Source organism: Cryptomeria japonica, chromosome 5 (assembly GCF_030272615.1).
Source record: "Cryptomeria japonica chromosome 5, Sugi_1.0, whole genome shotgun sequence".
In the NCBI taxonomy this organism is placed as follows: domain Eukaryota; kingdom Viridiplantae; phylum Streptophyta; class Pinopsida; order Cupressales; family Cupressaceae; genus Cryptomeria; species Cryptomeria japonica.
The window spans coordinates 665,090,887-665,106,711 of NC_081409.1; the positions used below are offsets into that span (position 1 = coordinate 665,090,887).

Below are 15,825 nucleotides of genomic sequence, written 5' to 3' on the forward strand. Positions count from 1 at the left end.
AGGGAGCTAGGATGGTGACAAGTCCTCATACCTTCTCCCACACTCCAAAACTCGTCACTTTTTTTCAAAAGACTTTTTGAAGGGTCAAATCATGACCAAAGGACTATATTACTACCCAAAAGGCTCCCACCCCATAGGTACTTACCCTAGGGGTTCATTTTTACGCAAAAGTCATTGAAACAAGACCAATAAACCCCTTGTTAAAAGCCCATTCAAGATAAATTCAAATATTAGAACACAACAAGGGTTTCAATTCCTTAAACATATTTACACAGCCTAACCACATGACCCCACAATTAACAAGTCATAATCATAATTACACTATACTCACAACATAAAACATTTTACACTCTTTGGGTCTATGCTTTGTATTGGAGAACTTAACAATTGAATTACTTTGTTGGGATCTAGATGATTTCCCCTTTTCACATTGACATTATTTCTGGTATATCAGCCTTCAGTGTAACATGTAAATCCAATGTAAAAACATGGTTAGGTCATAATAACTATACTCAATATTTAATAATCTAAATTTCCTGATTTTAATTATTAATAATGTTCTATGCATCATAATTTAGTAATTAAATCGATGTCTACCTTTAAGAAGAGGATACCAAACTATTGAATTCACAATTTATCTATTCAACCATCTTGTCCCTTAGACAATTATTAGTTAGGGATGATTACTATCTGCCTAGACATTAAACACATATAATTCACCTTTGCTATTCACCTGTTGTTTTACCTCTTGTTAGGCTAGTGTTACAATTATGGCTGTCTGACTGGGATTATCTCTCTCCTGAATTGTTGTCACCTAGAAGCTATCAAGGAACTAGTAAACCTTAGGAGACAAAAAAACATTAGTGATCCATCGAGTTGGGTATAGTCATAACATCATTTCTTACATCTTGTTAAATCAACTTTCCTCTTATAAGGTGTTTCATGAATTACAATCAACTTTATCATATATTTTTAATGCTAGTGTGGCTAGGAGCCATTATCCCATATTTAATAATGCAAAATAATTCATCAAATATCATGAGACATATTTGTGAAATTAGAGAGTCAAAAGTAACATTCATCTAAACAAGGTTATAATGTAGAGTGCAAAATGTGCAATGTTATGTAAGTGTTAGTGTTTACCCTAATGGGAACAATTCCTAATGCAACGCCCCATTCCTTTTAATATTTAAATACATCCACATCATCTCATTTAGAGGTAGAGCGAAATTTTATTAAAATTTACTTGTACATCCAAAGTTATTTTTAACATGACATTACATACTTAATTCATCTAGCAATTAATAGAACACAAACTTAACAAATTTATGCTTGCATTAGTCACACACAATTTGGGGCCGTACACCCCCCTCCACTTAGCTTAGACTTCCTCTTGGAAGTCACCAAGGTTCAAGAACATGCTCTCTCACAGTGATCTTGCAAGTTTATTAAGTTAAAGCACTTTTCACTAAGTTTAGTAACACAATCTTGCTTAGGTGGCATAAACGTGGTTTACAATTTCTATCTTCAAGTAAACACCCTTACTACTCGGGAAATTTCAAAGTTGTGCAATAGGACCTTCTATTAATCTTAAAACATTCTCCAAGGTGTTGATCTTAATCATATAGCCCTTATTCAGAATGATTATCGATGACTAAAGTTATACAATGCTTCAAAATTTCTGTTTAATGATTTCCCTTTTAACACAATAATTAGTCATCACTTGAACCTTAATATCAAATAAACACATCCTTCAGGGATTATTTCACTCATCTATTCTTCATGTCTCATATCCTAACATTTTAAAGGGTAACCCACTAGTTTATCTCTTTTATTCGCAACGTCTTATCGCAAGTTCATGAATCCATTTTGCTTATGAATCATATTCATTCCACCACATATTTATGACTAATACCACATGCAAAATGCACCATAAGGTGCACAAAATGGGGCTTACTAGGATGAAAGGTCCCAATTATTACTTAACCGATGTATATCAATTTTATTGTATCTTGTCTCATTTGAATTCTATACATATGTAGGACCATTTTGCCATTGACTAAGTTTATCCTGTACCCAACTAGAACACATTTAGAACCTATTTTTTCAAATTTGAGCTTCAGTCCTTAGTATTGGCATGGTTTAGCCCTCTGATTGTGCTATGTTTTTTTGTAAATAAAAAATCAAATATTGAGTGTTCCTGGAATTCTTCTTTATGTAGGACCATTTTGCCATTGACTAAGTTTATCCCGTACCAAAGTAGAACACATTTAGAATCTAGTTTTTCAAATTTGAGCTTCAGTCCTTAGTATTGGCATGGTTTAGCCATTTGATTGTGCTACGTCTTTTTGTAAATAAAAATCAAATTTTGAGTGTTCCTGGAATTCGCCTTTATTTTCTTTGGAACTCATAGATTTTCCTTTATTCTTGGTTGAGACCTATTCTTTTAAACCATCAATGTGACTGTGCTTTGAGCTATATTGAGTGTTCCTGGAATTTGCCTTTATTTTGTTTGGAACTCATAGATTTTCCTTTATTCTTGGTTGATACATATTCTTTTAAACCATCTGTATGACTGTGCTCCAAGCGAGTTTTTAAAGGTATCTGTACCTTTTTCATTAATCTCTGGTGAACTGGATTTATTTAAACCTTTTTTTCCTGGTTTTGCAGGTCAGCTAAACAAACAGATTATTGTCAGGATCTGTAGATGCTGTCTTTGTAATTGAGATAGTTCAGTATTTGAGCAATTTGCACCAAAATTTCTCTGATGATTCTTAAATAAGCAGAGAGTCCAGTACCTTAAGAAGTCATGAATATTGCAGCTCTGATGACTTCTGCTGGCATCAACATAGCCCTCTGTATCTTGTTTCTCTGTCTGTATTCCATCTTGAGAAAACAGCCCAGCAATTTCAGTGTTTATTTTCCTCGAAAACTTGCAGAAGAACAATTGAAGAAACAAGACTCTTTTAGTTTGGACAGGTTAATACCTTCTGCTGGCTGGATTATGAAGGCATGGGAAACATCAGAAGAGGATATTTTGGCATATGCTGGCTTAGATGCTCTGGTATTCATCAGAATTTTTGTTTTCAGGCAAGTTCTTAGTCAGGGAAAATTTACCCTATGAATCGTCCGAGATTACAATATTATATTTTTCTGGATTTGTTTTAATTTCTTGTGTACTTCTATTAGACATATTTGTCCTAGTAGCTGGAAGCAATTTGATCTAGAATTGTATAACGATATCTAGTCTGTCATTTTTATGGAAATTGAATGTTGAAAATACTGAATTTTGCTACTTATGAGCTTCAAGGACATTCTAGCTTCTTTTGGTAAGAAATCTTGGCTGTTGAAAAAAATACACTACTTTTCTTGAAAAAGTTCAAGAGAACCGTAATGAAAAAAAAATGATTATCACATAAAATTTCAGACACGAAAAACTACCAGTGAATGAGTTCTAAACTATGACATATCGTGATAGACCTTAAAGACAGACAGGCATCTGCAACGCACAATACCCTTACATAGGCTGAACTGCATTGCATCTATTCAAATTTCAAGCACAGAATTAAAAATTCTTCAGAACAATAAGTAATAAGCTGTAACATAGAAAACTAGAATAAGCTGAATATAAAATATTTGTCAAGAACAATTATCCACCAGTGTACAATCACTAGATCACCATTCTATCAACAGCATAAGCTTTACAAAAAGGCCCAACAACAACAAGGTCTTCCACATATAAGCACTGCTTAAGCTGTGGCATATCGCAATTGTGAGTAGATTTGTTTCTTATGCCACGGGCATCCTCTTGATTTGCCGAGTCAATACGAGCTGGACAATCTGGGGATAGAATGATCTTCAGCCAGAACATTATCTGCTCCCAAGCTTTTTGCTTACATGCCCTGCCCTTTTGCTGGGGGTTGGAACCATAGTGGGGACTTGCAGGGATTCCATATTGTGTTGATGAAAGAAGAATAGGATCAAATACACTTTTTACTTGTATCTTTTACACTTCAAAGTTTCATATGAGGGATCTTATCACTTCTCAGGCTTTATGTGAACCTTTCTGAGAAATCTAGCCATATGTATTTTTTGAAAAAAGGCATGACTTTAAAGTTACAGTGTCAGATTTTGGAAAGAGCTAATCTAGAGGCCTTTCAACAGGCCACCAAAGCAGAAATATAGGTTCCAAGGAACTGTAAAATAAAACAAAAAAATAGAGATTCACTTGGGGCTTGAGGTCAATTGGTGAAGGTCATAATTGCATTGCACCTCCATCTCCCTTGAGGTCAATTGGTGAAGGTCATAACTGCATTGCACCTCCATCTCCCTCGTGGAATCCTCACAAAGACTATCTATAACCAAGGGTTTTGATACCAAACTTTGTTTTTAGTAGAAGGGTTTGTTGATAAGCAAAATGCAGAGATTATGTATGGTCTCAAAATCATGTGGGTAGTGTAAATTCAAGAAAGATGACTGAAGTCCTAATGTTTAATTTAAAATAATTATTCTTTTAACACTGCATCAATCACACAACTGAAACTTCAAATGCGAAAGCACAAAAACAGAGGTACAAATAATTACACCTTCATATCAGTCTTTTATTGTGTTGTGAGTTTTTCACACATCCCCATTGCAAATGGGGACCCACACTTTTTTTGGCTTGGTAGTGTAGTTGTCTTAGCTTAGTTGTCTAACTTGGCAATAGTTCAAGTCCTTAACCTCTTGCTTGTGAGGGGATGCAATGACTTGTCGCCAGGATGTGATCAAGTTAAGCAGTCTAGCAGTAGATAGGTCTCCCTTTGGATTGATTTGGAGTCTTTGCATCTCAAAGTGCTTAGGTGATAGGTGAGTGCCAAGATATTCATCAAATGATGCTTCACAATGCAACCTCTAGGTCAAGTCAAGGTGAGTCTTAGGTGTGATGAGTAACTAGGTGAGCAAGTGGATACCCTTAGGTTAGAATGTAGAAGCAAGAATTGATCAAGTCTAGGTGGATGAAGTTGATGGAGAAACGAAGGAATACAAGTTAGTTTTCCTTGGATTTCCGAGAGGAGATTCAAAGATGGAACCCTCATAGTGACTGAGTCAACCTCAATAAAGGATGAAGTCTAAGTGTAGTAGTGATTCCATGACTACCTAGAACCCACGACTGGAGAAAATCCACGGCTTGGTGGAATCCATGACCATGAAGTAAGGCAATGACTTCTATCCTTAACATGCCAGAATCCATGACTTGGACGCCTTTTGATCAATGTGAGTCAGTGATGATGGAATCCAATGCTTATCTTTCAAATCCAAACTTAGGATGAGGTGCTCAACCATTCAATGAATAAGGTGAAGTGCTTGATGAAGATGATTCAAGGTCTATGTGATGATGAAGAGAAAGAAAACACCAAGTCAATCTTTTAACAATACTATCTTTCACTTGGTGAAATCGATGGACTTGAGAGATGAAATGAGTTTTTTTGACCACCCCATAAAATCGATGCCTAGGCAAAATCCACACCTAAGCAGAATCCACGACTTGGTGACCTTGAGGTGATGGTGAACAAAGGTTGCACTTAATTGAATTTAGCCTTAGAATCCTCCAAGTTTGCAAGCAAAGGTCTTTGATGAACATTCAATGAACTAGGTGAAGTGAAATGAAGATCAAGTCGAGGTTGATATCACACTTGCAATCTCTATCCTTTAGTTGCTCAAATCCACAACCTAAGAGGCAAGGTGATGACTTTTGCCCTTGATTTGCCAAAATTTGCAACTTGTGGAGGTCCAAGGTGTTGACGTGGCTAAAGTCGGACTTCAACTCTTTTGGGTCAACACAGAATAGAATGCTAAGTATCCTATCCTCTCTTGAATAAGGAAATCCCTAATGCTGTTTTGGATGATAAAAGGGGATAACCTCAAGTTTTCAAATGTCTTGACCGCAGGATAACTCAACGGTTGATGTGTTTTGCTAGTAGACATGAGGGGAATTATGCTTACAACAAGCTAGCCTGCAACTGATGATGCTGCGATTCTCAGATTGGGAAATAAATAACAAAAAGGGAAGAGTTTAAGAATCCTAAGTACAATGATAGAAATGGTTGGTGCTGTGGGTAGACAGATTTCCATAAACTAACCCCTGCTTCACCAGAGATATACTCACAACATAACATGGATAGTGCAAGTTCCAAGGGAATGAAGGATTTTTCAGACTGGAGGTACTCATTTAGGCACCCAATTCTGGCGCAGCCTAAGACAAACACCTATAGTTGAACTAAGCACAATAGTAAGGTTCAAACTAACCATACATGATGACCTACAATTAGTAGGCCCCCAATGGTATGAATCAGAAATGCATCAAATACCCCCCACATTTCACCATTAATATCACTGAACTATACTTAACTAGTTGAAGGGAAACCATGCAAACAGAAGGAAAAAAAATAACAAACACCATACTTCGATGTTCATATATTGATTTCAACTGCCATTACAACAATTTCTTACAACAGTCCTATTCTACTTCTAATTTGCAAACTACATCTTCTTCTAAATCTAACTATCTAGCTTCCTAAAACCCTAAGAGTCTAATTTTTCTAACTACTAAAATCTAACAAATTGTAACCCTTTACAAAGAGAGGCACTGGCTTTTTATAGATTTTACAATTTGAATCAAGGGCCACGATTGAAACCATCCAAGGGTTGCAATCTGCTTTGTAGAAGCCTAGCAACCTTAACCCATGCCTATTAACTTCTTATAACTTCTTAGCTGCCACTTTCAACCATTTTCTCAGCTATTGACAACTGTTTGGCATCAATTTGGTCAATCGGGTAGCTAAGGAATAACTAACCTGTGCACCCCTTTGTTTTAAATGCATTAAACGGGGCCTATAGGTAGCAATTTTCAATAAAACAGTTTAGTTTCTTACAAACTGATTTTCTGATATTTCCAACCGTGTATATCTGAGTTTGCATACTTCTACAACATTCTGAGTGTTGTTCCCGTCTTCAATCTTGTTGGTGGAATTTTAACTTGTCTGGTGGTGGTGTGTATCTCCATGCTTTGGTCTTACGCGTTGCATCTTCATTTCTCCGCTTTGATCGCAATCATATCTTCAATTTGCACTTTAGGTTGCCACCTTAGCTCCTTCCTGTAGCATCAATCTACAAACAATTGATTTGGTTTGAATCAATCACCTTGAAAAGTTTTAAGTAATTTTAACAAATATTAAACGTTGTCAAGGCAAAGCTGAGCTTTGTTTCAACGAATAGGAGGGGAAATGTAAGATATTTACTTTTAAAACAATTCAAACCTCCCTTACTTCATTCAAGTTTTGACTTAAGATCGTGCCACTTTAAAGGGAAAAATTAGGCATTTAGAAGCAAAAGTGCCAAAAAGTTACCTTATTTTAAAATTTCACATTTTGCCATTTTAAGGGGAAACTTCGGCGATTTCAGGCAAATGTGTAGAAACGCTTTTCTCTTCTTTGCCATTCTTTTAACTTGACTGTATTTTGCTGCTTGCTCTTATTTCTAGAAGATCTACCCTCAATGAGCTCATTAGGACGAAGATCATTGATGGTCTTAGCCCACCATTTTGGCTGGAGAGTAGAAGTGCCAACATCAGTTGCAGGTGAAATAAATGGAACTCGAGGTGGAACAAGATTTGAAACAGGTGGAAGATTAGCATCATCCAGAGGAAATTCAGGTAGTGCATCACCAAATTCAGATTTTGCATCATCTCTCCCATCAGGTGAACCGAATGGAAGACAGACACCCAAATCAGAAGCCTTCAAAGGCCGATCCTTAGAATGTTGCTCAGACGAGGAAAGCTGAAATGGTCCTCGTTCTTCATCAAAGACAACATCACGACTAAGGATAAGATGATCAATGTCTACATCAATCAGTCGGTAAGCCTTGTGATTGTCATTGTACCCTGTAAACATAAGCTTCTGACTCTTGGAATCCAACTTAGAGCGCTTGGCATCTGGAATCCATACATATGCTAAAGAGCCAAAAACTTTCAAATGATTGATCCTAAGTTTGTGACTAATCCAGGCTTCCTTAGGAGTCTTCCTCTTAACAACATGAGTGGGAGACCTATTAAGGAGATAGACTGTAGTAAACACTGCTTCTGCCCAATACTTCTTAGGAACATTTTTGTGTTCCAACATAGACCTAACCATTTCTGTAATGGTGCAGTTACGACATTCTACAATGCTGTTTTGTTGAGGGGCGTATGGTGTGGTTAATTGACGTTTTATGGCATGTGTATCACAGAAAGTGGAGAAAGCAGTAGAACAAAACTCCCCCTCATTATTAGACCTAAGAGTAATAATAGAACAACTAGACTCTTTTTCTACTAAGGCCTTAAATTTCTGAAATATAGGAAATAAATCTGATTTCTGTTTAAGAAAATACTCCCACATCTTACGACTGAAATGATCAACAAAATGAAAGAAATACCTGCACCTAGTAATAGAAGGTGTATTCATTGGACTCAAAGAAACGGGACTCGGACTCGGCTCGGACTCGGCAAGGCCGACTCGGACTCGGACTCGGGACTCGGCGTCAGACTCGGCTCCAGACTCGGCTGGACTCGGGAAAGTGAAAAACTCAAGAAATTTAGAGATTTTTAAAGATTTAAAACTTGTTTCAGACACCCTTTATTGAATACACCTTAAAGACACAAAAACATCATTAAACTCGGCTCATTTGATTACATACACAAGTATACATCAATCACATAAGCATAAACTCAAATTGTAGCTGAAGAAAATAAGAAACATAGATATATAAATATTGTCAAATGTATACAATATTACAAAACTCATGGAATAAAAAATCCATGTCATCATATGATCATCATCAAATGTTTCATACAAATACCAAAGGTAAATAGTAAAACTAAATACAACTACAAGTGTACAAGCCTATGACTGAGATGGCCATGCACCCTCTCGCCCTGGCCCCCTGCGAAGGCGTTTAAAGTAGGTCCTGGATGATTCAGAAGCCATAGTTGCTCCCCGTGACACTATGCCATGCTCACCAACATCAGGAACGACTGTGTCATGCTCACCAACATCAGGAACAACTGTGTCACTCCGAGTCTCAGTATTTCCTGTCTCTGCTCGTGTTCTCTGCTCCTCCTCTACCATGGCTACAGCCTCAGCCTCTATATCTACCTGGTCGATCCAATCAATGTCATCATCACTAAATACAGCTGTAGGAGTCCCAGGAGCTGTCTGATTCTCATTGGCCCACTCTGCTTCAAGATCAACCTCATCTAGAATGATAGGAGACATGTCAACTATTGCATTCTTTCTCATTCTCAGGCGGAGGTTGTAGTGAACAAAGACGAGATCATTCATCTTCTCCACAGATAATCTATTGCGCCTCTTGGAGTGTATGTGCTCAAACATACTCCAATTGCGCTCACAACCTGATGCGCTGCATGGTTGGCTCAAGATACGAATGGCCAACTTCTGAACATTTGGTGTCTCTGGGCCAAAAAAGTTCCACCAATGATCTGAGTTTGAAATGAGAAAAATAAATAAAATCAGTCTCACTCATGAACTCATTTAACAAGTTACAATATAGTATTGAATACAACTAAAATTAAGCCTAACAATTTATTTTTACCTGGCATCATAGTTGTTCTAGCGTGTTTGGCGACAGGACGAGAGAAGGTCTCCCCTTGTGCATCTGAGAACATCTGTAGCTCTTGAAAAAGGTCTATCTGAGAAGTACCGGCAGGTCCCATCTTCTCCATGATTGCATATAGCCCATTAAGGACCTCCGCATCAGCCTTGAAAGAAGGGATAAAACGGAATGCCGGATTCAGATAATAGGCTGCCGCATGGATGGGCCTATGTAGCTGATGATGCCATCTCCTATCAATGATCTCCCAAATGGGACCATACTTGCTCTCATCTGCTCCATAGACGAATTTGATGGCCTCCTTCGCCCTATCCATGCCCTCATATATATAGCCCATTGCGGTCTTATCTCCATCCGCAACTCACAACAAAACCACCAAGGGCTTAACAAACTGCAAAATTGAAAATATTGTGTAATTTAGAAAAATGAGCAAATAAGAGAATACATATAATAACTTATAAAACATGAAGCTAAATTGTAGAATTTATAAAAAAATTACCTTCACTATCTCATCACAAGGGACCCAAAAGCCTTGCTTATCAAAAATGCAGTCTGCCATCTCTATCCCTGCAGGGGTGGTAGCATAGGATGAGGAAGACCACTCCTCACCAACAATCATACGTCTCAAGGTAGGCTTAGACCTAAGCATGGACTGCAATGTGAGGAAGTTTGTGGCAAATCTTGTGATTCCTGGACGATGCAACTCCTTCTGCTCTGTGTATTGTCTCATAAGAGCCAACACCCATGAATGATTATATACAAATTTGCAGACATTTCTTGCCCTTTCTACACATCTCTTGACCCATGGGATTTTTCCAATATCCTCCAACATGAGGTCAATGCAATGAGTAGCACATGGAGTCCAAACTATAGATGGGTGCCTCTCCATCAATAGTCTACCTGCAGCAACATAATTTGTTGCATTGTAAATTGTAATTAATGGAGGTACAAACTACAAGATAGTAATTAATTTGCAAACAAAATTAGTTTGTAATCAAAAGTTTACCCGCAACAACATAATTTGCTGCATTGTCGGTCACCACCTGTACCATGTTCTCCTCACTCACATCTTCAATCACCTCCTCTATCTGCTCACATAGGTAGGTGGCATTCTTGCAATGGGCGGAGGCATCAATGGACTTGATGAAAACGGTGCCCCCTGAAATAAAAAAATAAAGCTAGGTCAATGATCATTCAATAAACCATTAGATAAAAAATAAAAAATTAAAGACTATATGAAACTAAAATTAATCAATCACCTGCGGAAGAAACAAGAAAATTAAGGAGAGTTCTATTTCTCCTATCCGTCCAACCATCAGTCATGATGGTGCAACCTTTAGTGCTCCATATGTGGCGTTGTTCATCTAAATCCTTTTTCACATCATCCACCATTTGAGACAAAATGGGTCCCCTCAAATCACTCTCACTAGGGGCTTTGAACCCCGCCCCGCATATGGTAATGGCATCAACCATTTGTTGCCAATAAGGAGACCTGTCACAAAGAAACTCAATGAGATAAGTTAAGTATAAAAATTCAATGAGATAAGTTAAGTATAAAAATTAAAACAATCAAAGTTATCAAACATAAAAGTAAAACATTCACCTGGCTACAAAGAATGGAATACAGTTGTAGCTCCAAAACCTGCCAATTGCCATTTTAGCAGCATCATGGACCTCCTTGTTCCAACCCATGCCCTCAAGCGACGGTTGGGACCCAGGAGTAGTGCGAGGCACAAAGAAGGAATCCAACCTAGATTTACGAATCCTAGGTCCAATGGTAACATTCCCACTATGACTACTAGTGGTAGGAGCATGAGAAGTGGTGGTGGCAGTGGCACTGCCACTTATAGAAGCAAAAGCAGAAACGGAAGCACCAGCAGTAGCAAACTGAGTGGGACGATATGGAGGTAAGGAAGAAGGGCCTCCAACACAACCTAACTGTGTCCCTCTTCCTAAAAATGTCTCTCTCCCAATGGCCGCTCGATCCTCCTTTTGTTTCTTTTTTCTTTCAATCTCCTCAACCATTACATAACAATCATGTATGGCCTCAGAGACTGCTTTTAGGCATGGTTCGGCATCATGTCCACGCACACCAGCAATATGGTATTTCAGCCTATATATACCTCCATGGAATATTGTTTTGCAAAACATACATTTTGTTTGCCCCTTTCCTTGCCCTGGAAAATCCTCATGATATTTCCAAGTAGGGTCCTTTCTCATGGGGGGTCTAGAAGCCGAAGTAGACATTTTAGGATAGTTTTGTGAAAGTTGAAGTTGAGGCAAATAATAAAGTGAAGTTTGCTGCAATAAAACATTACAAATACAAAATAAAATTAATACATACATTCAAAAAAACTAAAGTAGGGTTTGTAAATTTTTTTAAAAAAAAATTGTAGGGTTTGTCAAACCCTACAATTTAAAAAAAAATAAATTTACAAACCCTACATACAACCCTACATAGTACAACTACATACTACATGCTACATACAAATTGCAAACATACAAAAGATCTTGCATACAAGAAAATGTAAAACTTTCAAAATAAATGAATAGAAAATGGAATTTTTGCATATAAGAAACAAAATAATGTTAAAAAAAACAATCATACCTCTTACAACAAGCTTGAAATGAGCTGCAAACTCTTCCTATCCAACTCTTGATGCACCAAATCGAAACACAATGTAGCTCCAATGTGAAAAATTGAAGAAAACTTGAGCTTCCTCCTTGCTGGTTTTTCTTCTATGCACCCTTGTTTTTCTTCCCAACTCACTTTACTCTTCCTTTTTTTGCAAGTGAATGAAATGAAAGTCACTTTTAGGGCTAGAAGACAATTAACATTAAAAAACGGATTTAAAAAAACTTTACAAACTATTTTTTTTTTGACTTTTTATTTGCTGCCAACGCCGGCCGAGTCTAGGGCTCGGGACTCGCCGAGTTTGGCGATTTTGGGCCAAAATCACCAACTCGGCGAGTCTGGCGAGTTTAGCCTCCAGACTCGGGCGAGTTCGAGTCCGAGCCCCTCGTTTGGCCTGACTCGGACCCGGACTCGCTGAGTTTAGGCGATTTCGGGCGAGTCCCGTTTCTCTGATTGGACTACATACATTAGTGTGGACTAACTGTAGTACCTTAGAGGCTCGCCATGAGTCACCATCCTTGAACGGTGTCATGTGTTGCTTCCCAGCCTGACAAGCTTCACAAACTCGCTGTTTCTAAATTTGAATTTCAGGTAGGCCATGTACTAAATCTTCCTGAACAAGTTGAGCAAGGTAGTGAATGTTTAGGTGACTATATTGTTGATGCCATAGACTGGTGATAGAGGATGATTTAGCTGCGAAAGCATACTCAAGAGAATCACCTGTATCCACAAGTTGGTAAAGACCATGATCCTCAATGCCAATAGCTACAATAGTGTGTGTCACACAATCAACAATCAAACACTTGTGTGCACTGAATATCTCATCAAGCTGAGGAGAATACCGCATGATTTGACTCATTGAGAGTAGGTTTAGTTCCATGCTAGGAATGTAGTATACATTGAGGAATATGAGATTCCTCCCACCAGACTGTATTTGAACATTGCCCTTGCCAACAACGATATACTCTTCACCTCCTCCAAATATGACTGAATCCATATAGAGAGAACTCTATAAACCAATCACGCCTGTGAGTGAAACGCCGAGAAGCACCAGAATCTATATACCTGGAAAAATATTTCACATGGTTTGTAGGTCTTTAAGCCATGAAGGCGTAAAAGGCAAACTCTTTTTTCTCTGTGTGCTCAGCAACATTGGCTTTAGGCTGAGACCCCCCCTCGCTTCCACTATTCGGAAGCTATCCGATTGCGACAATCCTTGATCATATGGCCATGTTTGTGACAATAATTGCACTAAACCTTCTTCTTCGAACCTTCTTGAGACTGATTGGAGCCCTTCTCCTGAGATGACTGAGAGGATTGAGCTTTGCCTTTATCCTTGTGAATGGATTTGGTTGCAAAGACTTGTTTTGAGGAGGATGAAGTGGCAATGCTACCAAACTATTATTTCCAATGAACCTGCTGTAGAAGTTTGGTGCATAACTCTGGAAACTTCAGATCAACATTCGTAGACGTAATGTTGAGAGTCTCTATGAAGTGCTCATAGGATTTAGGGAGACTTTTCAAGGTTATCACTAACATATCATCTAGTAGAGAAGTTCCACCCATTGATTGTATAATGACAACTACATCACTATTGAGAGCTCTTAGATAATACAAGGCGGCATGATTGGGAGATGGCTTTACTAGGGCAGGGATTCTATTCCATGTCTTTTGGAATAAAAAATTGAAGTGTCTAATGAACTCATGAGGTGCCATGTTGATTGTAGTTAGTTGTTCAACTAGGGATATGTGATCACTTTTGTCTTCAAAATGGTCACACTTCTCCCCAAATTCGTCCCAATCATGAATAGAGTTAGGCGGCAACCCTCTATACCATTGCAAAGCTTTTCCTTTCAAGGAAGTGGCCAAGAGCCTAACAACAACATCATCCTCAGTGACATTATGGACATAGTTGATGTTTGCAATGTCTTGAATGTGCTCTATGGGAGAAGTAGTTATCTCACCAATAAAATAGGGTATACTCTTTAATGCAGTCACTGGTATATCATTTCTTTGGGCTAAAATGAGAGGACTCCTTGCATTGAAGGTAATGAAAACTTGATTTCTGGCATTGTGAAACAATGGTCTATTGATATGAGTGGTGAGAGCCCTAGAGTACAATGGTCTTGTAAATGGAGGGGTAGGATGAGACTTGGCCCTAATGGTGACAATGAATGTCTACCTCTCCACCTTCTAGAACTTGAAAATGAGAGTTCTGAAAATTGGAAATTACCTCTAGAAGACGCTCTTGTTTGAATTCTGGGCATGAAATTATCAACATGTCATGAATAAGAGACTGGATTTGTGAGTAGATTCACCAAGCACTTGAATGATGACTGCCTCCAAAGGCCAAGATACTAAGAACAACACTGAATCCTTAGCATGCAAGTTGAAAGTCCGTCCCACTAGGCATGCCAGAAATTGTTGTCACAAAAGTTTGCACCCTTTATGAGCTATGAACTCAGCAACCTCGTGAAACATGGAAACAACCCCGAAGTGTGGGACCTTGCGCAATGGGGTTGACTATTCGGAGAAGGCCTACTTCCTTCTCAATTTAATTGCTGAAATGAAAGGAGGTGATGCACCAAGATAAGAGATGTTCATCTCCCCACCTCAAAATGACATAGAATAAATTGAAATACCCTAGAGATGCACAAACTTCAATTGTATGAATGACCCCAAATGCATGTATGGAGGTTAGAATTTGCTAAATGTCAAAAGGGGAGAAGGTTTCACACAAGTCACACTTAGAAACAAGTCAACACAACATATACGTGAGAGAAAGCCACAAAACATACACTTACAATAAAGGTAAGAAAACATACACAACATGCAGTTGAAGGGAGGCAAGAATGATAATTTCGATTCATTCTAAGGCCAATGGCCAAACTTATAGGTGCAGAAATGCAAGATAATATACAAGTCTTTAAGAGAAATGGAAGAGTGAAGAGTAGCTCAAGTCAGCAGGGAGAGAACCCTTTACAATGAGGCTTGACAGTCTACATATAGCAAACAAGTCGTAGAGGAGAGGCCAATGGTCAAGGAGGAGAAGCCTTGACCTTGATGTGCATAGAGGAATGTCAGTCAAGGAAGTGCACAAACTTGACTTGGTGTGCATGCAAGCAACTTGGCCATAGCCTAACAAGGCAATCCCAAGAAAAGTACTTCTAGAAGGTGGATTCTTTGACATTCCGAAGTCAAAGCATGCAAACTTGATATGAAGGCCATCAAATAACCATGGCCCTAGACTACACTTGATGGCAATCCTACAAAAAGCATTAAATGTGCTCCTGTAGCATCATGAATGAAAGTAGACAAGTCACAAGGGTTGTGTTGTGCGAATCGCACACCCATCCCCGTCTTGGACAGGGACCCCCTGGTTTTGTGCCTTTCTGTCTTTGCGGAAGAGGAAGGGGATATGAAGGATCAAGTTGGTGAGTGATGGAGTCTGAAATGTCGTCTTGATCTTCAAATGCCCTGAAATTTGGCGAAGTTTGGAATGTCCTGATCCTGAAATTTGGCTGTCTGAAAACTGAGGAATCCTC

At 38.4% G+C, this 15,825-nt stretch overlaps 2 protein-coding genes across 4 annotated transcripts in view; one reads left to right on the top strand and one right to left on the bottom strand.

The window, feature by feature from the left end:
* Positions 1-15,825, top strand: part of LOC131074988 (CSC1-like protein RXW8) — a 165,110-nt gene that overhangs the window by 69,457 nt on the left and 79,828 nt on the right. For all 3 annotated transcript variants that reach the window (XM_058011741.2, XM_058011743.2, XM_058011742.2), the window contains exon 2: positions 2,671-3,090. In XM_058011741.2, coding sequence (XP_057867724.2) covers positions 2,810-3,090 — 281 coding nt within the window. In that variant the 5' untranslated portion in view covers positions 2,671-2,809. The remainder of the gene's footprint in view (positions 1-2,670; positions 3,091-15,825) is intronic.
* On the bottom strand, positions 10,882-11,458 carry LOC131876378 (uncharacterized). Its single transcript, XM_059221581.1, has 2 exons — positions 11,249-11,458; positions 10,882-11,137 (listed from the first exon to the last, which is right to left on the bottom strand). Exons 1-2 carry the CDS (start codon positions 11,335-11,337, stop codon positions 10,897-10,899), a joined length of 330 nt encoding a protein of 109 aa, XP_059077564.1. The 5' UTR covers positions 11,338-11,458; the 3' UTR covers positions 10,882-10,896.

Bases quoted from the DNA above. Each gene is read 5' to 3' on its own strand.
- LOC131876378 (XM_059221581.1), bottom strand. From the start codon at position 11,337: ATGGGTTGGAACAAGGAGGTCCATGATGCTGCTAAAATGGCAATTGGC. The intron at 11,138-11,248 runs GTGAATGTTTTA...TCTTTGTGACAG, and splicing joins ATTCCATTCTTTGTAGCCAG to GTCTCCTTATTGGCAACAAA.